This window comes from Mytilus californianus, unplaced genomic scaffold, assembly GCF_021869535.1.
Source record: "Mytilus californianus isolate M0D057914Y unplaced genomic scaffold, xbMytCali1.0.p SCAF_12, whole genome shotgun sequence".
NCBI lineage: Eukaryota > Metazoa > Mollusca > Bivalvia > Mytilida > Mytilidae > Mytilus > Mytilus californianus.
Genome location: NW_026262604.1, coordinates 10,793,305 through 10,820,520, shown reverse-complemented (window position 1 = coordinate 10,820,520; position 27,216 = coordinate 10,793,305). Strand labels below are relative to the sequence as shown.

At 32.7% G+C, this 27,216-nt stretch overlaps 1 protein-coding gene and 1 long non-coding RNA gene across 2 annotated transcripts; both read left to right on the top strand.

Annotated features, from left to right (window-relative positions):
- Window positions 1-792: 792 nt before the first annotated feature.
- LOC127722276 (lisH domain-containing protein ARMC9-like) lies at window positions 793-26,398 on the top strand. Its single transcript, XM_052229167.1, is given in 16 exon segments — window positions 793-1,024; window positions 2,091-2,163; window positions 3,234-3,359; window positions 4,511-4,678; window positions 5,046-5,197; window positions 6,681-6,771; window positions 6,912-6,939; window positions 7,651-7,788; window positions 11,654-11,801; window positions 14,671-14,785; window positions 15,694-15,789; window positions 21,861-21,951; window positions 22,370-22,493; window positions 22,866-23,301; window positions 26,038-26,175; window positions 26,297-26,398. Coding segments are annotated over 15 exon segments (2,013 nt in total). The 5' UTR covers window positions 793-1,024; window positions 2,091-2,103.
- LOC127721376 (uncharacterized) lies at window positions 12,110-12,906 on the top strand. The gene is made up of 3 exons (XR_007991193.1): window positions 12,110-12,153; window positions 12,330-12,379; window positions 12,430-12,906. It is a non-coding gene; the product is annotated as an uncharacterized LOC127721376 (long non-coding RNA).
- Window positions 26,399-27,216: the final 818 nt, after the last annotated feature.

Below are 27,216 nucleotides of genomic sequence, written 5' to 3'. Positions count from 1 at the left end.
ATCCGACCTACATTCGAATATTTGGAACTTTTTATGAAGGTTTCAGAAATTTAACTATATGAAAAAAATGTTTGTTAAAGAAATTATCTTCAAAACATTGGTTAATTGTTCTAAAAACGAACGCTAACTCAAGACTCGGGAAATCAAGTTGTTCGCGTACCATGGGGGACACATTTTCGCCGCAATGTATGATATGACAATCCTCATTATCCTGGTATATTATAAAAACGAATGTTTGCAATTACATGAATTAGCTTGAGAGATCATTCCTATACGATTTTTCTCACAAATATTTACTTTAAGACTGTGCATGATTGCCATATAAATTTTACATAATTGCCAAAATCATTTAAAAACACCTGCGTATTTCTCAATATGTGCGAATAACCTTGAAAATGGGTTAAAGAGGAATATCAACAGTTGTAACAGCCTTTACCATCTATTTAGGCAAGTATTGGGTAAAGGCACACAAATTTTACAGAAAAAATAGCAAAACGGCGAAAATGTGTCCAAGGCGAATATGCGCCACCCACTCTACCTTCATATAGGAAGAGACTCCCCCCGTGGTATAAAGAGAGATAACTCAAATCTAATCTTAATGTCTAAGAATTTCACAATTATTAAATTCCTAAATAACATACTTAAGCATACAAATAAATCATGATGATTTTTTAAATTATTTTCTCCTTCTTTGTACTGTTTCAGAATTTAGTACTAGTGTTACGGTATAAAGCCAAATAGTACGAAATTACCTTATATTAAATAAAGCGTTTATTTAACAAAGACCATGCGTCTGTTTGACATAGATTGTTTACATCGCATACCATAGAAATCACAGAAAAATAGAAAAAAATGAACAAAAAATAGCATATTCTCATAATAATTCCAAGATTGTTTACATCGCATACCATAGAAATCACAGAAAAATAGAAAAAAATTAACAAAAAATAGCATATTCTCATAATAATTCCAAGAACTATATAGAAGTAAATGGACTAAAAGAGAAATAAACTACATAATCCAGGTAAATGCAATTTTATATGCATCTTCATTTACATCTACATAATCCAGGTAAATGCAATTTGTATGCATCTTGATCTTCATTTACATCTAAATATTTTCAAAGGTTTATCGTAACCTTTTGGCAAATAATAGTATGGTTGTATATTTAAATGCATTTTAAGTTTTCCGAGGAATGCTGATAGATGTATCCCACTGTAGTGTGCATGTGGAGTGGACCCCAATGAACACAATAAACGTATTTACACTTTTAGTATTTAGCTATATTTTGCCTCCGAATGACCTTATATCTACTCCGAATCACCTTTTGACGTCAGGCAACAATCATTTTTTATTTGTGACGTCAAATGTTTTGAATTATGATGTCAAAGTTTACGGGAACCTGTGATTTTACGTAATGGCAGACAAATTTGCATACAAGTGTAAATACGTCTATTACCAAAACAGTGCTTAGGTCGGAGTGGAACTGATCTGGGTACAGCAGTCTAAAGAAGGTCATTTTGCAAAGAATTCTGCTCAAACCAGTGTTAGAGGCCGTCTTAAACTTGCAGTGAGGTGAAAGGTTTTGTTTTGCTCCGTGTTAAAGGCCTCCCTAGGACTTTGAGATGAAGAACAGCAATAAAAGCACTGTTCTTTTGCTTTTTGTGTGTTTTTTGCTGTGCATGTACTGAATTGTGTCATGGATGGATACCCCATATCCTTTGTTTTTCTATTATGGAATGTTTTAAAACTTGGAAGTAAGCTTTTGCAAGGTCAAGAAATAGAATCTGAAAAAAAAGGTTGATTTTTTTGGATTTTTTTAATGTTAAAGGACTAAGTATTTTAGCAATCAGCATTACACTTTTAGATCAACAGCAGCATATGCAAGCAAGACACAGGGTTCAACCTCTGTGTAACCCTTTACTTTCATGAGCAACACTAAGGGTGCCACTACTGGAGCAGAATCTGCTTACTTTTATGGAGCCTCAGTAGGAGAGATTACGAACAATTAATTATACATTTGCTAGAATTGATAATAGAAATCCTTGATTTCCTTTTTTGTTTGATAATGCAAATTTTATAATTGGTAGGTAGAAACAAGATATGTCTGGATCTCTGTCTGTTGTGTCATTTGAGGGAGAACTCAATGCCATTGTACAAGAGGTAAGTTATTAATAATTAGACAAATATTTTTGGTTACATCCTATAAAAAAGTGCTATTTTAGTTTATATATAATGAATGCAGTAGTCAAGCCTTTTAGTCTAATAGTTCAATTAATGATTTGAGGTGGACAACACAGAATTTTGAAGAGAGAGTTTAGAGTTATCAAAAAAGAAATGTTTAGTTATGCTGTAAAAATCATCATTTAATTTCTTATTCTATCTAGATGTAAAATATTTGATTTGCAAACTTTATTTCTGTGAAGTATGAGTACTGTCAAAAACAAAACGAATGTTATAAATCTTATTACAAAGTAGAAAATGTAGTACATTTGTAGGTTTGGTTCAGGAAAGGCCCTTTCGGGCCTCAAATATTAAGTCCATTGTTGTAAAATGAAAAGTGCTTTAATTTAATGCATACATGTATATTCACGTACATGTATGTGAGAAAGTGAAATGTGAAGATTTTTGTCCTGATTTTCTTACAAAGCTTTGTCAGTTACACCCCAATTGGGTAGAACCACAGGCACTTGTCTCAGAAATTTTTTTTTTTATATTAAGGTGTATAGGAAAATTTTTTCTGAGACAAGTGCCTGTGGGTAGAACATAGAGATTTTTGTGAAAGTTGACAACATCTTCTGGATTTCATCTACAATTAGGTCTAAAATAAAGTGCAGGTTTTACCAAACTGAATTTTCAAGTCAGATAAAGTATTTGTCATAATTACTAACATAATTTTAAAAAGTCACTATATGTTTGACAAACATTTTTTTTAAATCTTTTTTATTGATGCATACACTCTATGTTTGCGATCCCAAAAACCTATTGAAATTTGCATTGGAAGAAATTTAAGTTGTACATGTATGCTAATTATGCATGACATCATAAAAAGAACACTGATACACTCGTCACTGTCACAGTAAACTTTCAAACAAAAATACCCATATCCTATCCATAGTTTTACAAGTTAAGAATTGACCAGTTTTTACAAGCTACTTTTGTTCATCAGATACTTTGTTGGCCATGGGAATTGATTGACAATGAGCTTGACCTTGTACTATTGTATTTTTCAGTACCTGGAGTTTGTGACATTTGACAAGACGTTGGTATCTTTCCAGAAAGAATGCGAAACAAAGCAGAAACCTATCACTACAGAGAGTATAAAGTCTAAATCAAACCAGAAATTACTGGCTATACAGGTATTCAGTTGTTATGGTAATACAAATCCTTGATTTAAACAGAAGGCATGTGCGTATACAGCTATTCTGTAGTCATGATAAAAGAAATATAAGTATTTGTACTCAGATTCGGATAACAAAATACTGGTCATACATTTAATTGGTTGTCATGGTAATAGAAACAACTAAATACTGAACACACTAGGTGATGCAGTAAAAAAAAACACTCTAAGCTTGCTGATGTTTAGGGATACACTGTCATACAAGGTAATTGGAGGCGATAATAATCTATTCTACAACCTCATCATAAATAGTCAAATGTAATTGGAGGAAGATTTCAGAGTGAATCACCTAAGATCACCAGCATTCACTAAAAATTCACCAGTAATAGTGATTTGTAATTGAATCACAGAATAAAGTCAAATTCAAACGAAAAATAAATAGGCAATACAGAAAACCAAAAAATAAAATATATATAGTGCAATTTCTTTATTCATTTAGAATTAACTGTTATGATTACACAAAGGCAAATCTACACTAAACAAATTATTAAATTTCCAATAAACATGTTATTATGATTTTTGATTGTCCCTTTTGTGTCTTTGGGACTGGTTGGCCAAGTGCTCTAAATAGTTCATCTACAGTGGTTACTAGCCTTTGTACACTCAGGTTGTAAGTTCGAACCCTGTTAAGCCAAGGTTTGTTTGACTCAAATCTTAATCGCCTTGGATTGCAAGTTTTCATGCTGAATGCAATGGATTTTCTGGATACTCTGACTTCCACCACAAATAAAAAATGGCCCTCATTATATAGCCAAGTGTACTGAAATAGGCATTAAACACAAAAAAAAACAATCACCATCTTCTGCTTCTTTTTTTGCTGGGCTGTTTTCTGCTCCTTGGTCGGGTTGTTGTCTCATTGACACATTCAATAATAGCATTTCATAACAAAAAAATCAAAATATTAAATTCTTCATCAAAATGAAACATATAGTTTTTCATTATTCAGGAATAGTTGATGCTATGTTAATAAAACAAAACCCCCAAAAAGAACGACCAAATCTACTCGATGATTATTTTTTATCCATTTGGAAGATTCCAAATAATGAAATTTTTTAAAGCTGTCATCTTTGAGTTTGTTTTCGCATGTTTTGTATGAACTTTTGTTTTTAGAATGAATTGATGCAAAATTTCCATAAAGGAAAGAGAGACAGATTTCTGAAGTTATGGAGTGAAAATTTGGCAGCCTCTGTCAAAGACCAGGACCCAGTGGCAAAGAAACTAGAATTTTATGTCAATATATATTTTGCTGTGTATCCAATAAAGTTTGCAAGAGGTCAGGTAAGATAATTTGTGTGAAACCATGTTAGTATATCCTTTTCAATATTATTGTACAGATATATATGATATCTGGACCAGAATCAAAATGGTGGTAAAATATTTATAATTGTTGCTGTATTATCTGTAATGTTTTATACTGTGAATACATTTTTTTTGTTGATTGAAGAAGAATTGTAGTTTCTTGGATATTTGATTTTGAGGTTTTGCCAAAAATCTGCATATAAACCAATAGTAAATTTGTACTTCGTTGAACTTTAAAATTTGTGGTTTCCCTTTACCAAGGAAATCCACAAAAACTAATATCCCATGAATAATAATTAATATTCAGTAATATGAAGGTAACAGCCATGTTGATTTTTCTTTATAGAGAGATGCTGACAGAGCTATGGGAGATTTTAAGAAGTACTTAGAAACCCGAGGTGCTACACTGAGTCAGACAACAGAGTTTTTACCATACTATGCTTTACCATTTGTACCCAATGCCAAGGGACATCCTGTGTATAAAGAATTGTTCACAGTATGTACATACATCTTATAAAGTATTGTTCACAGTATGTACATACATCTTATAATGATTTGTTCACAGTATATACATACATTTTACAAAGAATTGTTCACAGTATGTACATCCATCGTATAAAGAATTGTTCACAGTATGTGCATACATCGTATAAAGAATTGTTCACAGTATGTACATACATCTTATAATGAATTGTTCACAGTATGTACATACATTTTACAAAGAATTGTTCACAGTATGTACATCCATCGTATAAAGAATTTTTCACAGTATGTGCATACATCGTATAAAGAATTGTTCACAGTATGTACATACATCGTATAAAGAATTGTTCACAGTATGTACATACATCTTATAAAGAATTAATCACAGTATGTACATCCATCTTATAAAGAATTGTTCACAGCTTTTACATACATCTTATAAAGAATTGTTCACAGTTTGTACATACATTCTTTTCACAGAGGCAAGACAGAGTTAAATTCCTCAAGGAAATACAAGGGTGAAAAAAAAGGTTTATACGAAAAAAAGATGCATATTGAACCCCACAGTAAAAAAAAGACAAAATTTCTGTAACATATATAGCATTGGCAAATATAAGAACCATAATTGAAATCCAGAGGTCAAATCATGAACAAGGGAAATCAAATGCAATCAAACAATTCAAGTTAAAGGTAATTCATTAACAGACATGTATACAAACAGCATACACAAAAAAAAGCTTTAAGCTCTCATAAGAGAGAGTGTGTGTACATAAATAAATGAAGCTTTGATTAAGTAGTGTTTTAGTACTTGCATGCACTCTGTAATGAAAAATTTTAAATATTTACCAAGAAAAGCAAACAATATGCATGTACATGTACTTTCCAAAAAACACTAGTGATACTTTGAAGTCATAATTACTATTATTTTATATTCATTATTGATGAAGTCCTCAGTGTCCATGTCGTGTTATGTCAACATGAATACAGGCATATAAGTGAATCTAATAGAGACAAACTGGATGACATATTAGGCCAAATAAGCCCTGATGAGAGTTACAAGTCCTCTGTTATCCCTGATATTGCAGCCACAAGCTTATATATTATGATATTTTACAGGGGACAAGATTCACCATTATTATTGCAGTTACCATGTATTAAAAGTATCGCTTTGGTGATCTCCTGGTAGCATGTTTGTCTCAAGTGCAAGAGTTAAAGGTATCAAACCTCGGTTGAGTCAAACCAAAGACTTTAAAATTGTTATTTGCTGCTTCTCCACTAAGCATGCTGCATTTAGGAGTAAGATATCTAGAGCAAAGACTGGTCGGCTTAGCTTCAGATAAGTGTGTTCATGTAGGGTGATATGTCTTCATGTGGAGTGTTAACTTATTAAAATACCACATTAAAAATCAGGCTTTGAGTGTCTGTCTTGTAGAAAGCAGGGTTTATATTAATCTCATATTATCATGTTCTTGTCCTGAATATGCATTTGATTTGCCACTGGACATTAAAAGGATTTAGAGTTAAGACTGGAAAAGTTCCTGACATTAACTCTGAAGTCAACACCACAACCAAAACTTTTCGATCTTTATGTATCCTTTTAAAAAAAGATAATATCATTATTTTTTAGTCATAGAATGGCTCTTACCATACCTTCTTCTTTGACAATTATACAGAACAGATATTGTGTGAAACAATTTACAGCTGTTTTTTTTTCTTAACATCCAATCAGAGAGGAAATAAAGTTGGCGATGAAAATGGTGAGATATCTTTATTGTAAAACCTTTACTGAAGTTGTGTGTCTTGTAAATAGATATCCTTAGCACATACTTATAGAAAGTTCAGAGTGAATCAAATACAATCACTAGCCACTGAATTAACTTGTGTAAACTCTTTGAGGAGATATAAATGGAATGGAATGTAGTTTTAACAACTAAATCGGAAGATAATTCTGAATATTTATTACTGAATAATATAATCTTCAGTTAGGGTTGTTTCAGTATAAAATATGTGGGATTAGGTATATGGTAAAAAATTCAAAGATGAAGGCATTTTTTCAGAATCCCCACTTGAATTTGTAATGTAAAAATATATTCTGGAATCTGGACCCAGCCACTAATCAAAATGTATATGCATAAACCTTCAATTAGACCCTCTAGATAAACTTTTTTCTGGAATATCCTTAATACTAGCATGACTAGATAGATACCCTTTAATTTCTGAAATAGGATTAAAAAAATGAAATGCTTAGTTCATCTATTTTTTTCTGGCAATATTTTAAGCTTCCAAATAATTTCATTTGATATTGGAAATGATATTAAAATACAGCCAAAGATGAACCAAAGGTCTGTAGACTGTATTGTAGCTGTGCAATGTCATACCCAGATGTCCAGAAAAACAAATCGCTAATCAAGCCTATAACTTTTAGCTTTCTTATGATTTTATGTTTTGATTTTAACATTTTTCAATAGAGCAATTTCAACAGATATCCCGATTACAGCAGCAGTTAGTCGACTCTGAAAGAAAGACCATGTCATACATAAAACGACACAACCGTGTACAGGTACCTCTAACACTCAATCCTTACTGGTCTAACATGCATGAACATTGTTCATTATTTATTTTGCATGCTAATTTTGGACTTGAACGAACCTCATATTAGTACATGCTAATCAAATTGGTAATCCTCCTTCACCTAAAATTTTAAACATGTTACAAGGCATGAGAAAGAATACATGTAAAACATCATCGTAAGTAAGGTCACACCAATGTCATTTTTAAAACTTTGACATTTTACATGCAAATATGCATGTAACCAAGTTTCCTTCTGAAAATTTAAAGGTTTAAATATGTGTGCATATTTGAAAAAAAAAGAAAAGATACAAGACATTTAAGTCACATTAGTAATAGTTAAAAGAAAAGAGAGGGGTAGGAGGGGTGCCAACCGGAATTCCAGTTCTTTCCCAGATCATGAAATATTAATTCCTGAGTCCAAATAAGTGAAATTTCCAGCAAAAATAAAGGCATACTCCCTATGTCCTGAAAAAGATCTTTCCACCCCTCCTAAAGCTAATCCATAGAAATGAAAATCATTGGTGTGATCAAAGCACATGTTAAACCTATGTGTAGTTACCTCAGGTTGGAATAATAATAAACAAATATTATTTAGAAATCTCTCTCTAAATCAGTGTAAGATAATTTCTTCTTTCTTGCATGTATTTTCAGTATTCTCACTGGTAAGTTGTCTTTTCAATCTGTTGTCTTTAATGTTTTGTTTGTCTATGTAGTTTTTGTATTATTTTTACAAATCATGAATATAAATAAAAGGTGATGTATGACATACATCAATGAGAAAACAGTAGTATAGTTAAAGGTCAGATAAGTGTGGAAATAGATGTCATTTTTTGTGTGTAAATATAGATACAATGCTGGTCGATAACTTTTTTCTGTCCTGTAAATCTGTCAATATTTATGTTGACTGAGATTCATATATATAGAAGGTTAGTCACTTTAGGTCACTGTACTGCCTTCAACAATGAGTAAAACCATACCGCATAATTTATTGTTTGTATTTACACATTTGACAACAATGAACAATATTCCCTAATTCTGTTTTTCCTTTTTAATTTGTGCATTATATTTCAATTATTTTTTCATAGAGTTAAAATTTTCTTTTCAAGTTTATAGATGACATTACCTAATATGTTATTTTTAGATGGGCATTTCTATTTATTGCATTTTGATGATTTTAATTATTTCTTTGAAACTGTGAATGAAAAAAAATGTTGCTACTGACTTATTAAAATTAGCTTGAGTTTTTTTCCCTACATTGCTATACTTTTAATTAAGTCTCCCAAACGAAGTTTGGGAAGACTTATTGGTTTTGCTCAGTTCTTATTATTATTATTATTATTCTTCTTCTTCTTCTTCCTCTTCCGCCGCTTTTAAATTTGAACTTGTCCGCACCCGTTCTCCAAAACCACTTGTCAGATTAACTTAAGGTTTCACAATATGTTAGACTAACATGTCTAGTGGTGCAATCAGGGTTTTGTTTGTGCAATGGGGTTTATAAAGGGGTACTTTGAGGGGCAAAAAGAAAGGAGGGTTTTACTATAGAACCCTATGGGATTTTATTTTTTAAAATTTTCAAATGATTATAAATTGAAAACCGTTTGTGATAGACACAATCTTTTGAATTGAAAATGTTCTAAATGATAAAGCACATTAGATGAAATACAGGGTTAGTCCCCAGGGGTCACCCCCACCCCCTGCCATTTAAGAAAGTTCTAATATCTTGTAAATGGTCGAGATCCCCACCCCTAAACCATATATATTCTGGTTTGTCATGATAAAGCACATTAAATGAAATACAGGGTTAGTCCCCAGGGGTCATCCCGACCCCCTGCCATTTGAGAAAATTCTAATATCTTGTAAATGGTCGAGATCCCCACCCCTTAACCATTTATATTCTGGTTTGTCATGATAAAGCACATTAAATGAAATACAGGGTTAGTCCCCAGGGGTCACCCCCACCCCCTGCCATTTAAGAAAGTTCTAATATCTTGTAAGTGGTCAATATCCCCACCCCTAAACCATATATATTCTGGTTTGTCATGCTAAGATGGTTTGAATGATATACAGGGTTAGTCCCCAGGGGTCATCCCGACCCCCTGCCATTTGAGAAAGTTCTAATATCTTGTAAATGGTCGAGATCCCCACCCCTAAACCATATATATTCTGGTTTGTCATGATAAAGCACATCAAATGAAATACAGGGTTAGTGCCCAGGGGTCACCCCCACCCCCTGCCATTTAAGAAAGTTATAATATCTTGTAAGTGGTCAAGATCCCCACCCCTAAACCATATATATTCTGGTTTGTCATACCAAGATGGTTTGAATGATATACAGGGTTAGTCCCCAGGGGTCACCCCCACCCCCTGCCATTTTAGAAAGTTCTAATATCTTGTAAATGGTCGAGATCCCCACCCCTAAACCATATATATTCCTGTTCATCATGTCTCGAACATTTGAATGACGTAAACGGTCAGTCCCCAGGGGTTCCCCCAACCCCCAATGTTCTAATATCTTGTAAATGGTCGAGATCCCCACCCCTAAACCATATATATTCCTGTTCATCATGTCTCGAACATTTGAATGACGTATAGGGTCAGTCCCAAGAGGTTCCCCCACCCCCGATGTTCTAGTATCTTGTAAATGGTCGAGATCCCCACCCCTAAACTATATATATTCTGGTTTGTCATGCCAAGATGATTTGAATGATATACAGGGTTAGTCCCCAGGCATCACTAATGGGAATTACGAATTATGGGAGCTTCGTTTGGGAGACTTCGTAACAGCATCCTGTTACAATCATTTCTTGTTAGGAGATAATTTAATAGATTTTTTAACCTGGCCTATGTAAAACCAAGCTTAATGTAGACCAAGTTAAAATACTTAATTCAGTTATTGCCATCTAATATGAATTTAGATTAAACAAAACTTTATCACAAAGTGTATAAAACCTGATTAAAAAGAGATTTCGTGTAAACATCAATTAGACAGTTGTCATGCAGCAGAAGCCTAATCATTTGGCATTCTTGAGAGGACACATGCTCCTACACTGTATGACAATATTATATTATATAGACACTTTTGGTGTTTAAGACTGTATGTTGACAACTAGATGTCCATTGGTTTTGTGTCATTAGATTGCTGTGGACAATACTCCTGACATTAATTCTATATATATATCTGTGGGGATGTTAAGCAACCAACAATCAATCAATCAATTATATTTCTGCTAGGGTAAAACTTGTAAATCAGTTTGCAAATCAGTCCAAATTACACTCATCAGTTAAAGATGATAGGAAAGTCGAATTCAATTATGTTTTATTCAAAGTATTGGTCTATGAACTAAAAGTGAACAATGTTCCTGCATGCTATAGACCAGTTTAATGAGTTATTGATAGTTAGTGACTTAAGCCATATCAATTAATTTTTATATATATATATATATATATATATATATATATATATATAATTAAAGATTCATGATGAGAGTGTGTGAAAAACATTGACAGTTAAAGAAATGAAGAATATAACTACCAATACTTAAAATTTCAGTTTTAATGATTAGAATTTTAATTGTCATATTCATGTTTTGATAATAATATTGCATTAATTTTTTGATTGATTGTAATAGTACTAGTAGTGATATAAAGATTTTTCAAAATAGTAGTTTTTTAAATTTTTTTTCTTGTTTTCCTAAAGGACACCATGTAACATGTTTTTGTTGATATATCTTTTTCAATACTTACAGGGAGATATTTTATTACAGTATATTTGGCAGACTGAAATTAGATTTGCTTTTTGTGAAATAAGATGACTAAATTATATCATAAATGATTTTCTTTTGTAGATTAATTTAAAGTAAGAGGAAACAGATTATAAATTCTATTGCTTCATTTTTAAAGATCAACAATACATAATTTCATTTCAGATTTCTCCTGATTATCTCCAAGAGATTTGCTCTCGACTATTTAGTGGACATATGCAGAATTCAGTTGATTTCACACGACCTGGTACAGCTAGTCAAATGCTTCGTCAGTCAATGGCTCTAACGTAAGTTTTATTTACCTGCAATTGAGTTTGTAGTGATAGCTGTGTTTTGATTTTGTTTGTTTGTCCATCTGTCTACAACTCTTAATAAAGCAGTGACCACATTTCAATAAAACTTTCAAAAAATCTGTAGTAGCTACTTTCAATTTGTATTTCCTATTTAAGATCATTGATCCAAATGATAAAAATACAAATGGCAGAGCAAGATTATGAATTTGTGAGTTCTAGTGAAGAGGAGGTTTGTTCTAGTGAAGAGGAAGTTTGTGAGTTCTAGTGAAGAGGAGGTTTGTTCTAGTGAAGAGGAAGTTTGTGAGTTCTAGTTAAGAGGAGGTTTGTGAGTTTTTGTGAAGAGGAGGTTTGTGAGTTCTAGTGAAGAGGAGATTTGTGAGTTCTAGTGAAGAGGAGATTTTTGAGTTCTAGTGAAGAAGAGGTTTGTGAGTTCTTGTGAAGAGGAAGTTTGTGAGTTCTAGTGAAGAGGAGGTTTGTGAGTTCTAGTGAAGAGGGTGGTGTGTGAGTTCTTGTGAAGAGGAGGTTTGTGAGTTCTAGTGAAGAGGAGGTTTGTGAGTTCTAGTGAAGAGGAGGTTTGTGAGTTCTTGTGAAGAGAAGGTTTGTGAGTTCTTGTGAAGAAGAGGTTTGTGAGTTCTAGTGAAGAGGAGGTTTGTGAGTTCTAGTGAAGAGGAGGTTTGTGAGTTCTTGTGAAGAGGAGGTTTGTGAGTTCTAGTGAAGAGAAGGTTTGTGAGTTCTAGTGAAGAGGAGGTTTGTGAGTTCTAGTGAAGAGGAGATTTGTGAGTTCTAGTGAAGAGGAGGTTTGTGAGTTCTTGTGAAGAGGAGGTTTGTGAGTTCTAGTGAAGAGAAGGTTTGTGAGTTCTAGTGAAGAGGAGGTTTGTGAGTTCTAGTGAAGAGGAGGTTTGTGAGTTCTTTGTGAAGAGGAGGTTTGTGAGTTCTTGTGAAGAGGAAGTTCGTGAGTTCTAGTGAAGAGGAAGTTTGTGATCTCTGCAAAGAGGGAAGTTTGTACACACACACATTTTGTGCCTGTATTAAGTCAGGCTACTGGACCATTTGTTGTTTGTGTTTGTTTGAATATGTATTTTTTCAGAGGAGTCGGTGTTGGTAGTTGATGTGGTCTGTTGTACTGTCCAGTATTTTTGGTGATTACTGTTATCCTTTTTTATGACAATTTTAGGGTGTATATTTAGCCTGATTATTCAGAAACATTTACTTCCTAGATTCCTAATGAAAGAAGCATGTTTTTTGTAATGCAGTCTATATTATTTGAAACTGATCACTGATAGTGAAAAAAGTAATCTTTCACAGAAAAATAAGTCATTAACAAGAAAGTGAAGCTTTATAAAAAAAATTGTAACCATTTGATTGCTTTGAATAGCTACCTGTTCAATACAAAGACTACAAATAAAACAGATACTGATGTAGAATGTACACAGATGTATAGAAGGATTATCTTTGGTGAATATTCTATGTCTTTACGATTAAAGTATAGAATAATTTCTTACCCTGTCTATGGTTAAGTCATAAGAAAAGTCAAGTAGTCATTTTTCAATTTATAAATAAATGTCAAATTTAAGTTTCACAATATTCATTTAAAATTTCTTCTGTCATTATTAGAAACAGACAATAGTTTAAATTAAATCCTGTAATATTTAGAAAAACATATATGTTTATTTAGAATATATGGTGTCAAAAAGTTTCCATGGGAGATAATTCAGTAGGACTAATCCCTCCTTTTTTAAAAAGATTGGACTAACACCAACTGAGCCCTGAAGCTTCACAAAAACATATGTTTAGCTTAAAGTACATTTTGCTGAATATTTATGAAAATATATTATTGATGTTATTTTCATTGAAGAAATGAAATTTTATTGATCATAAAACTTTTACAAAAATGTTAAGCTGCCATTGCGTATATTGAAGTTTAATACTACGTTGACATAAATATTTGTCTTTAACATGATATTTTATTGACTTATGTGACAAATCAGAGATAAAGATTAATATCCATTGACAAATGATTATATCCATTTTCTCTGTTACTTCCACACATTTTTACACATATTTCATTTATACATATTGACCTTTCAAAGTTGCATTTACATAAATAAAAGCACATATTTTTTTACAATAAAATAATTGATATGATTAGTCTTTTAGATTTAAATTATTCTCTCTTTGATATTAGTATCTTGCTATAAAACTGCTGTACTTTTTCTCCATACACATGACACTTTTGCACAATATTCTTCAATTTTTGAACACATATTTTGATTGATATAGAAATTAAAAAATACCGCTGCAGTTTTCATTACTGACATTAGTCCAGATAGGTCTCTTTGGTAATGTCATTATGTTGAATGTAGGACATTTTGTCATAGAAACTATTGAAATGATGCGAAGGCAAGAGCTAGCAATCCTACATTATGTCAGCAACATCAACATTTAGGCTTAGTCTGTGGTTAAAGTTTTTTTAGAAATTGATGACTTTGACAAACCCTTATGTAATTTTATGAACCATGGCGAGAAGCATTTTTATGATCAAAGGACAGTATTCAAAACAAAATTAAGAAAATGTTTAATTCAATTTTTCGTATTTAACCTATAAACGGACTTAGTTAATTTTGCAGTTAACATTCAGATATTGCAGTGAACATTAAGATGCAGAATATTTGGGGTGAATAAGTCTTCATATACCCAAATGCAAGGGAAATAAATGTATAATGTAAAACAAGGTCACATGCAATTTGATGTCATGCCAACCCTTCCAAAGAAACATTATTTTACTGTTATCATCAGTATGTTTTGATTAACTTGTGTCTATATGTAGGAAAGCCAACCATATGCACATTGGATTTCGTTTTAGGAGTAATCTGCAAGAGCCTGAGACATATACTGCCTAAGATTATGAAAAAATCAAATATGAAATGGCCAATGCTGAAGTGAGAAGGAAGGTTTTACTTCTACAGGCTATAAGATGGGTATGGATACATTTACTGCTACATTACATTTATAGATACATTAACTGCTTCGTATCATTTAATGATTTATTTACCATTACATTACATTTGTAGATACATTTGCTGTTACATTACATTTGTAGATACATTTACTATTACATTTGTAGATTCATTAACTGCTACATTACATTTATAGATACATTTACTTTTACATTACATTTGTAGATACATTTACTGTTACATTACATTTATAGATACATTAACGGCTACATATCATTTAATGATTCATTTACTGTTACATTACATTGTATTGATACATTTACTGTTGAAGATACATTTACTGTTACATTACATTTATAGATACATTTACTGTTGAAGATATATTTACTGTTCTGGATACATTTTTGTGGTTTTCTGTTTTGATATTTATCAAATGATTAAATGAGCTATATTGGAACTCCATTTCGTGATATTTTGTATAGATAGGTGAATTAAAATTTCTTAGTACAGTAATAGTAATACATTGTGCTAGATTAAAATAAGATCTTTAAATGATTATGACTTTTTTATAAAACAAAATAGAGGAAAAAATACATTACCACTCACATGACTCCATTGCTTCTTGTAGCAGCATATTTTACTACGCCAATACAGTCAACTCCACTTGATCACATATTGGTAATTATTGATAACATAATTTGGTAAATTGCATTATTTTCTCCTGCACAAAACCATTTGCTATTCATCTACTGTTTAACAATCTGGTTATCTGCATAGTCTTACAAGTAACCTTTAGGTCAATTGCATAGAAAATAATCACCAGCTAGATATGTTTGGTTAAAACTGATGATTTTTTTTTACCAGAAACAGCAATTTTGTAAGAATAAATTTCTTGAATGCATTCTTATTTTCAAAGTACTTTTTTGTAGAGGTTAACACAGTCAAATCCACAACAGAGAGACTCTTCTATGACTACTTACAGAGATAATGATTTGTTAGGCTGTTCTGTGGCTGGGACACACAGGGTAGGTATTAAGGTATTCTTGGCTGGGACACACAGGGTAGGTATTGGGTTGTTCTGTGACTGGACACACAGGGTAGGTATTGGGCTGTTTTGTGGTTGGGACACACAGGATAGGTATTAAGGTTTGAGGCTGTTCTGTGGTTGAGACACACAGGGTAGGTATTAAGGTTTGAGGCTGTTCTGTGGTTGAGGCACACAGGGTTGGTATTAAGGTTTGAGGCTGTTCTGTGGTTGAGACACACAGGGTAAGTATTAAGGTTTGAGGCTGTTCTGTGGTTGGGACACACAGGATAGGTATTAGGGTATTAGGCTGTTCGTTGGCTGGGATACACCGCATAGGAGTTAGGCTGTTATGTGGCTGAGACACACAGGGTAGGTATTAAGGTTTGAGGCTGTTCTGTGGCTGGGACACACAGGGTAGGTATAAAGGTGAGAGGGAATTGTAATACTTTAACCCTAAACAGAGACAGACACAGGAATGACTGTGTAAAAAGACAAATATTTATATCTTTTTGTGGAACACACATGTATTAAATGTTGTAAAGAGCAAAGATGAATGCAAGCAGATCAACAGCAGATGCTTGGCTTTGAATACTTATAGATGCACTTTGTAGATTTATAAACATTAATTGGTTTCTAATTTATGTCTATTAACTGAAGTATGATCTGAACTCTTTTAAATATTTTCTTGAAAATTCTTAAGAGAAATTGTATATTTGCAGAAGAACTTTTCACCTCCCCCCTCCAAAACAAAACCCCAAAAGCAAGAATAATGAAAATAAAAGAATGTGTGGCCAACATATTGTTATGAAATTTGCACACATGTAGCTTTGCATAATAAAACAAAATGTTACCTTATCCAAGCATCATTTGTGATGTGAAGGATAAGGTGCATTATATGAAGAAGCCTAAGGGCTTTGAGGGTTAATAAGTGAACCTTTACTTTATGTCAAGGCCGCACGCCTTTTTTCACAGCTGAGTGATTTTTTGTCTGACCACTACTATATAAGCCCGTGCAGAGACGTGACCAGCCTCTTTTTTAAAAACCCAAACCGCTATGGGCATTTATTGGTCTTAATATTTATTTTTGGGACGGGCGTATTACTGAATATATAATTTGGGAGGGTACATATTAACTCTCGAAGCCCTTAGGCTTCTTCATATAATGCACCTTATCCTTCACATCACAAATGATGCTTGGATAAGGTAACATTATATATCATAATCCTGGGCTTGCTCAGGTTAATAAGTGAACTCTTTGTAGCTCCAATAAATGCAACTTCCAAAATATAATAAGAAATAAATGGAAATTAATAGCCAACTGATCTCATGTACATTACCAGTAAAAACTTGAACAGAGATATAAACAAAGAAATTCACCAAATATAAATATCCAACACAAAACTGATTTGAAAATCAGTCAAATCATTTTGACAAGTTTTGTTTTAAGACGAACAAGTCCTTGCTCTCCAGTCTTTATTCCACATACTTTGCAATTTTATCAAATACCAAAATTAAGTCTTATTAGACCCAGTATAAAGCAAATCTTTCACCTAAAAATTCTTGTAGCAATGCAGAAAAATTAAAATAAATGATTAATTCTTTTAATCTTGTTGTGTATTAATATGCATCACATGTAAACACAATATAATTGGAAAACAAATATTATTTGATGTTCATCACTAGTTCATAAATCTTTAGTATGTCCATACACGCAACACGATATATAAATAACATCGCAAAAGTCCAGTCACTACTCCTTCACTATTAAGAATCCTCCATCTCCAATCTGTTAGTTCCTCAGACAGTACATCTCCTGATGCAGAAAAAACCCTGGAACTGTATCTCTAAGTCACTGTCAGCATCAACGTGATCAGGCTGTAAAAGTATGATTAAATACTGAATGAACATAATTTGAATTTGTATTGTCTACCTTAATATCCTTACAGTAAAACTTTTTGAAGGTCTGAGCTGATGCCCAATTTGCTGTTTTCGGGATATCATTTAATGATATACCTGCTCTTTTAGCTGCAGAAGAGGAGGCAGATCTGTATGAATGAGCTTTAAATTTCAACACATTTATGCCTGCATTAGACAGTACCAATTTTAACCATCTGGCAATTGAACAGCTTGTTACAGCTTTTAAAGTTCTGAATGAAATGAACAATTTACTACTTTTTCTCAAGTCTTTAGTTCGGTGAATATAATGTTTTAAAGTTTCAACAGGACAAATTTCTTTTTTCTGAAAGACAGGAATAATAACATCTTGTCCTATGTTTTTTGGTCGTGTCGTCTTTAATAAAGTTGTGACACAAAAAATAAATGATGTGCCTGTACTGAGAACAGAGTTTAAATTAAGACTTGCAAATGTTTGTGGTCTTTGAGCAGATGCTAGAGCAATTAAAGCAACACATTTTAGAGTTAACATTTTTAAATCCAAATCCTGTAACGGGTACAGAGATTCTAAATAGCTCAATACTTTGCTAACATCCCAAGTAAACAAATATCTTGGTCTTGGTGGTCTAAGATTAAACACACCTTTCAAAAATCTTTGAATATAACTGTTATTTTCAAAAGATAAGTTACCCAAAAAAGTCAGTGTCTGACATATTGCTGATTTGTGACTATTTATACAGCTATAAGATTGTCCTTTTTGAAATAAAATGGACAGATAATCTAAGAGTAACTTTACAGATGGAGAAGTGGGACTAGTTTGTCTTGAATTACACCACAAAACCCAGCTTCTCCAAGAGTATTCATACTGAACATTGGTTGACTTTCTCCAAGATTTAAGAAAGATTTTTGTAGTTTTGTCTGAAAAACCTTGATTAAGGAGATGTTTCCTGAAACAAGACAGGCGATAAGAAACATTTTTCTTGTGTTCATTGTATGACTTTGATTGTTGTGTGCTAGAGTTAGCAAGTTTGACAACTGAGCAATTTTACAGGAAAATGTTATTTCTAACAAAGGTAAAACTGACCCTCCTTGATTATTTATATAGTTTACAGCAGTGGAACTATCTGATTTTACACAAATATGTGTTCTTTCTACGTGACATCAAAGTGATATTATGCTAAAATAGATAGCTTTTAATTCTAAAATATTAATGTGTAAACACTGCTCTTCCAAACTCCAATGACCTTGAGTTTGCTTTCCATGAAAAACAGCTCCCCAACCATTGAGGGAGGCATCTGTATGTAAATAATAACTTGGGGAATCATTTCTAATAGGTCTCCCATTAACTGTTTTAACATTTTCTAACCACCAAACGATTTCAGATTTACCTTCTACTGAGATATTCAAAAATGAATTGAAATTATTATTTGATGTATGTAAAGCTCGTGTTTTGTCTAAATCTAAATATCTATGAAACAAGTGAGCATATTGTACTGCATAATGTGCAGATGAATAAAGTCCTGTTAATTGTGCTAGACTTCTAATTGATACTTTGTGAGCTTTAAGCATTTTCTTTGATAGTTCAATTATTTTCTGTACTTTCTCCTCTGGTAAAAATACCTTAAATATAATAATGGTAATACAATTTACTGAATCTATAATATATCCCAAAAATATAATTCTATTGGTTGGAATAAAAACTGATTTTTCAATATTGATGTCAAACCCAACTGACTCTATAAAAGTTTTAACCCTTTCTGTATTTTGGATTGCCAAATCAAAGTTTTCTGCTTGCAACAGGGAATCATCAATGTAAAAATATGAATCAATACCCATGATCCGAATATGCGAAAATATTACTTTCAGTATTTTTGTAAATACTCTTGGAGCAGAAGCAATACCGAATGGTAGACATTGAAATTCATATAATTTTTCATTCCATATGAATTTTAAATATTTTTTGTCTGATTCATAGATTGAAATGAAAAAATATGCATCTGTCAAATCCAAAGATGTAAAAAGGCTATTTTTAGAAATTCCTTTTAAAATCAAATCTAGCGTTTCTTGTTTAAAATGGTGATAGCTAATAAATTGATTCAATGGTTTCAAATTATTGACTGGCCTAAATTTTCCATTTTTTTTTTACTAGAAATATATTTGAAATAAACTTCTGATTCATCAAAAGATTCTTTGATAGCACCTTTCTCAAGCATATCAACTATTTCTTTGTCAATAAGGGCCTTTTCCTTATTGTTAAATTTTATAGGAAATGGAATTTTTTCCTGAATTGGCTTTCTATCAAATTCTATCTTATATCCCTTAATTGTAGAAATAATCCAATTGTCTTTGGTTAAATATTTCCAATTTGAAATAATTTTTTTCAGTTTACCCGACTTTGTTTTAATATTTATACTTTTATTTCTCACCTTTAAAATCTTCTTTTCTGATTGAAGGTGTTGGGTCTGTTTCCTCTCAATTGACCCCGTGGGCTCTGATAACTTTGTCTTGGCTGATAGCCCCTTCTGCCAAAAAAAAACGGCTTCTTCCCCTGAAACTTCCTCTGTAATTTGAAATTCTACTATAGCTACTAGTAATGTTCTTGTTTATTTTGTTAATTTCATTGATATCTTTCAATCGCTTGCCAACTTCATCTCCAAAAAGGCTAGAACCTACATCTTCATTCCGATTGCAAAGTTGGTGGTATTTCTTGTCTATGTGTGGCTTTAAAGACATCCGTCTTTTAATTGATAGCTCAAAGTGAGTATTGCTTAAACTTGCCAAAGCTTTAGAAATGTTTTCTCTCATTAGTTTTACATCTGGAGTTTTGGATTTCAGAATTTCAGCCACTCTTATCAATGGTACCATACAACAACCCAGAGATTTTTGTATAGTTTGCTGATTCAATCAGCAGTTTTAGCTTTTCTTTCAAGGAATTGCCATATCTCAGCATTAACTGGGGGTGCTACCAGACTTTTACAATTTACAGGTATCTTCATCTCTCTCGTCATTACTGACACATCAGATTTCTTTTTACAAATATTGTCAAATACTTTAGCCAATGATTGGCTTACCTAGCCTCTTCATCGTATTTTTCATCATCTTCAAAAATCTTAGGTAGTTTATAATCAAATTCATCATCTGATGCAACAACTTGAGGTTCATTCTCTTCATCAGAAAAAATATTGTAATTGGTGTCAATCACCTGCTCGTCGGCTACAGACTCATTCTCAGAAAATTCCATGTCAATATTACTACTTGGTCTTTGTGACTTTTCATTATTCTGACTCAATGTGGATACCAGAGTATCCGACAAACCTTTAAATAGAGTTTTAAGTAACTCTGACTGGTCAAGCTGATTCTTTGCAGTATTTTTCTTTACTGTGCATGTGGTTGTGCGAGGTTTCGTAGACGTAGCCTTTGTAACTTTACCACGTTTTTTAACCGGACTTACTGTTATTCCGCTCCCTGATGGCAACTCGTTGTCCATCTCAGTCACCTGCCTTTTAGGTGTTTTATGCTTGCTTGCTAAAGCCTTGCCTTTTGTAGAGCTTGTACTCTTCTTACCTTTCATTACTCAATTTTCAGTCTGTTGTTGTTTTTGTGTTTTTGCCATTCAGATGTCCTCGGCAATTAATATTTGTGCTTCCGGGTTATCCAACTCAGGGTCATTAATGTTCTCAACTTGAGAAAAACCAGAAAATGAAGCATCAACTTCTTCGTCTGACGCAAATAATTTTAGTATTTCATTGTCATTACTGTCACTGTCTCCTAAACGCGATGTACAGCGCGACATAATTTCTGTATAAACAGCTGACAGATTCTGCCATGTTTTGAAATTTATTTTCAATATTTCCGATTCGGATAAATTATTTTACAACAGAGTCTGTTGTAAAACTTTTATTTCGTGTTTAATCGAGTCGACTTAACCACGTGCGGCCTTTTAAAATAAAGAGGCTGGTCACGTCTCTGCACGGGCTTATATAGTAGTGGTCAGACAAAAAATCACTCAGCTGTGAAAAAAGGCGTGCGGCCTTGACATAAAGTAAAGGTTCACTTATTAACCTGAGCAAGCCCAGGATTATGATATATAATGACTACTTTTGTGAATAAGTTTTGACATTTTGCTTTCTGTACAACTTATTATGTTATATAATGAAATACATGTTATTTCTAAAGGATGCAGTGCTTGCCTTATTGACATCTAGTGATGAACTTGTAAAAGAAGGAGCTGCCAGATTATTTAATGCTTTTGCTTCTCTTTGTGCAGGTAATGTTTTCTGTCATCTATTGTAAACAACTAATTAAGGAATAATGATACTGTTATTCCTTTTCTAATTTAATACTCTCAAAATGTTCAAATATACAGTAAAAGTTGACTGCTATTGTTGCTAATGACTACAACCATCAACCATGGAATTGATGGCAGACCTTATCCAATCAAAGTTGGCGATACTAGGCTTGTTGGATTAGTATTGTCATTTTAATTATATTTTCAAAAAGTGTAATCAGTTTATATAGACACATAAGGGAACTCCAATTCTGTAAATTCAAAAATCTATTTTACTGACATTTATTGTTCATGAGGGATTTTTTTTCCAGTGAAAAATCTTGAATATTAATCACCAGCTAGTATGTTTTGAAGAAGGTTATGGTTTGAATCTGTATTTTTCTTTTCAATGATTTAGGTAGAACCTATCTTGCCCAGAACCAAGATTTATTCAAAACTTTGTTAGATAATTTACGAGGTGAAGAAAAAGAATCAGTCACAAGAGAAATGGTACTTGGAGCTTTACAGAAACTCTCTTTAAGGTATGAGAAAGTCTTAGATCATTATCTTAATTGTTTAGATATTTATACATTGTACCACGGTATATACTATTTTATCATGTAAATTCCTCTTTTTTTTATATTTATTGCTGTAAATGACTTGCCATTAATTAAAACTGACATTTTAAACTCTGAATACATAGTTTGTATGCAATATTTTTGGATATAATAATCTTGCATTTTTGAAATCATAATCCTCAGAAACAAATCCACACAAAATTTCTAAATTTACATTTGTTAAAAATAAAAATAAACAGAACCATTTTGGATGTAATGTATATGATGAAAGTTTTGATATTAAGAATGATGCAATACATCTTGCTTAATATGAACTTTTTCATTTTCACATCATAGGAGAAACTTACAGACAGCCATGATAGAAGCAGGTTTAATAGAATGGCTGGTAAAGGTTCTTGAAGACAACGATTCTTTATCTGATTACACGCTGGAGTACTCTGTTGCTTTGTTCATGAATCTCTGTCTCAGGACCTCTGGGAAAAAACGCTGCGTCCAAAATGCTGACCAGACTTTAAAAGTCCTTAGTGATTTACTAGGGCATGAAAATCAAGAAATCCGTCCCTATGTCAATGGTGCCTTATACAGCATTTTAGCTGTTCCGTCCCTCAGAGATGAAGCTAATGCAATGGGAATGGAAGAAATTCTCCGTTGTTTTATTAAAGAGGACCAGCCTGATATGAATAGACAGATAGAATTTATAATCAAGCAGCTGAATTCAATAGAGACCGTGGATGAATATGATTCTGATGATGAGGAAGAGGAGGAAGAAGAGGTAAGGTCAAAGGTCAAAGTTTTATCAGTAGAGTCATATTCAGATCATTTCCGGGAAACTAAGGCTGACTAATTTTAGTGATTATGTGCATTACACATTTAAATGCTATCTATTTTTTTTCTCATGAAAAAAGGAACTGAAAGTGTTTATGACTTATTCCCGTCTCTTAACTATTTTATCAAAATTACATCATGGCAAAAATAAGACAAGTGGCAAATTACATGTTTACATTTAAAAGAAACTGCTGTAAATTCAGAGAGTTTTTTTGTATGCCAATAATACAACTGGGAGAGTATCACAATAATAAGAACTTACATTTTAATATTTGATTCATACATTTGTATGCTGCAATAATTTATCTCACATTTTATGTCCATTCTTCAAAAATTGCAACAATAAAGGCATGCAATAAATTCTGAATTTACAATATTTGCTTTACGTTATGTCTGTTACAGCTGTTGTCAACATGCTGTTTGTTATTCCACGTAAAGAAAACCCAGTTTTTAATATAAAGATAAAATGAGAAAACTATCCTCGAGAGATCATATGAAGTGGATATAAGCAATATAGATTACTGTAATGTAGCACACTACATGTTAAAGTGTCTGTACAAGGAACCATAACAGTGACTGTTAACCCTTTCGCCGACAATCCCGGTTTACCGGGATTCACGCTTCAGACAGCTGACGATGAGTCCCGTTTTACCGGAAACAGAATACCTCTTTTACATTTCCCGCTCAAAACATTGCAAACATGAGTTATCTTTCTTTGTTGATACCCGGATGAAAGTGTAAACATGGCGCTTCCGTTTGTTGAAAACCGTGTCAAAATCAGATGAAATTCACAGAATTTACGAGAATTTGAAATAAGGGAACATTTTTTTTTAAAGAATATGTCAGAATTGAAGCCAGACTAGTATACTTTTAATACGACCGCAAAAAAATTTTGTGGTCGTATATTGGTATAACATTGGCGTCGGCGGCGTCGTCCCAAGACACATTGGTTTTCGCACTCTAACTTTAGTTTAAGTCAATGGATCTCTATGAAATTTTACCATGAGGTTCAATACCACAAAAGGAAGGTTGGGATTGATTTTGGGGGTTATGGTACCAACAGTTAAGGAATTAGGGGCCAAAAATAAGCATTTTTGTAACTTCCAGACATAACTTGTGTGTTAGTGTATGGATCTCTCTGACATTGTACCACAAGGTTCCATATCACAAAGGGAATGCTGGGATTGATTTTGGGGGTAATTGCCTCAAAAGTTGAGGAATTAGGGGCCAAAAAAGGGGCAAAAAACAAGCATTTTTCTAGTTTCATGACAATAACTTGTGTGTAAGTGTATGGATCTTTCTGAAATTGCACTACAAGGTTCCGTATTACAAAGGGAAAACTGGAATTGAGTTTGGGGGTAATTGCCCCAAACGTTTAGGAATAAGGGGCCAAAAATAAGCATTTTACTAGTTTCCAGACAATAACTTGTGCTCAAGTGTATGGATCTCTCTGAAATTGTACTGCAAGGTACCATACCACAAAGGGAAGGCTGGGATTGATTTTGGGGGTAATTGCCTCAAAATATGAGGAATTAAGGGCCAAAAAGGGGCAAAAAACAAGCATTTTTCTAGTGTCAGGACAATAACTTGTGTGTAAGTGTATGGATCTTTATGAAATTGTACTACAAGGTTCCATATCACAAAGGGAAAGCTGGGTTTGAGTTTGGGGGTAATTGTCCCAAATGTTTAGGAATTTGGGGCCAAAAAGGGGAAAAAAACAAGCATTTTTCTAGTTTCCAGACAATAACTTGTGTTCAAGTGTATGGATCTCTCTGAAATTGTACTGCAAGGTACCATACCACAAAGGGAAGGCTGGGATTGAGTTTTGGGGTGATGAATCATAAGGGGGTTCAAAAAATTTGGGGGGGGATTTTAAATTTTAAATTGGTTATTTCTGATTTATATATAAAAGCAAATAATAATGATATGGTTTGAATAGGTAAATTAAAAAAATTTAAGTTCTTGGACCACATTCATTCTGTGTCAGAAACCTATGCTGTGTCACATATTTAATCACAATCCAAATTCAGTGCTGTATCAAGCTTGAATGTTGTGTCCATACTTGCCCCAACTGTTCAGGGTTAGACCTCTGCGGTCGTATCAAGCTGCGCCCAGCGGAGCATTTTATTTGACATAAAATGCTGTTTTATGTACAAAACACTTGGAATGGACATCGTTCAGTGTAAGGAATTTGTACATCCTCATTCAATTTTTCAAACTTATGCCGTTTTGGGTTAAAAAATTACGATTTTGGGTCAAAAAGTAAAATTTTGAGAATTCCACCTAAATAATGCCGAAAATTTGAAAATTTTTAATTTTTTATGAAGAAACAATTATCAAAACATGAACAAAACTGTAAAAATGGTGTTAGTGAATGAAATAAAGACAAAAATAACTACACACTAGTTTTTATTGATATTTATTATGTAGATCTCCCACTTGAGTCATAGTAGCCAGGGAAGCCATCGTCTCAAAGTAGCTTCTGTTGGGGCAGCTATCGGTGAAAGGGTTAATGTATTTTTGATATTTAAGTGATTTTTTTCTGTTAAGAATGCTGTGTTTATGGCAGAGCGATATTTAGTGTGAATTAACAGAATGTACTGGTAGTAAATGACACAACAAAATAAAAAAAAAATCTTTCAATTGAATATATAGTTTGAAACCTGAATATAATCATTTATAGGAAGACCAAGATGCCATGGAACTGGACATAGACAAAGATGAATCATTTAAACCAGAAGATAACGAAATGTCTGGAGAAAAACTACTGACCACAGAATATCTAGCAGCAAAAACTAGACCAATCAGACACAAGAAAAAGGTAAAACTAATAGTTTATGAAGAAGAACAATCAATTCCATATTTTTTGTCAAATGTTACTGCTCCCTTTTTTTTCACTTTTTATATTATTTTAATATTAAACTAGTTGCACTTTATTTTAGCATACAGATTTAGTAATGGCCAATGAGTTATTACAAAGACCTGTTACACCTAGTCAAAGAAGAGCTGAGAATCAACCATCAGGAACACAGTATGTATATTAACAACAGATTTGATTAAGTTAAACCTTTTCTTCTCCGAGTCAGGTTTGTTGTTTTATCCAGTGTCTCGCTCTTTTTATTCAACTTCACATACAAACTATGGTTTGTATGTATGTGTAAACTTTGTAAGTTTTGTAATTAATTGCACTATCAATAGGCTTTTTTTCATATTACTGACTTAACTACGGAGTATATAATTTGTTTGACATGTTACCTACTCTGTGGTAGGACATTCTGGTATTCGGTCAAGTAAGAGCTACTAAAAGAAGTAAAATTAAACTTAATATCAGTGAAATTTAGTGGAAAAAATTATCTGTTTTGCAATGATTTTTTTTTTTGTGTATAAAAACATAAAATTGATTAATAAGGTTTGAAGCATACATGAATGAAATCACCCTTCAAACATCATGCTTACTGGCCATCTTTTATCCTTTTTAATGTGAAACTAGACCTTTATACTTTGATAGTTTCCCCAATTTCATGTATTTAAACAGAAATTAAATGAAAGAAAGGAGTTCAAGTGTATTTACAAAGATTAACAGCCGAGCAAAACATAGCAGAAAGTAAAATAACAAAATTACTGAACTCCAAGGAAAATTCAAAATGGAAAGTCCTTTATTAAGATGTCCAACCTTAGGAGAAACTTGCATACCATTTTTCAAAGACTTGTGTTTTTGCCTTTTTGAAAGTTGCCATCATAGGCTAATTTTTGCAGTCATTGCTATAAACGATATTGTGTTTGATAATATGAGGTGACAGTTTCCCTCTGATTCTGTCTGAATATAGGTTTATTTCAAGACAGAATGCAGCTTACCAGAATG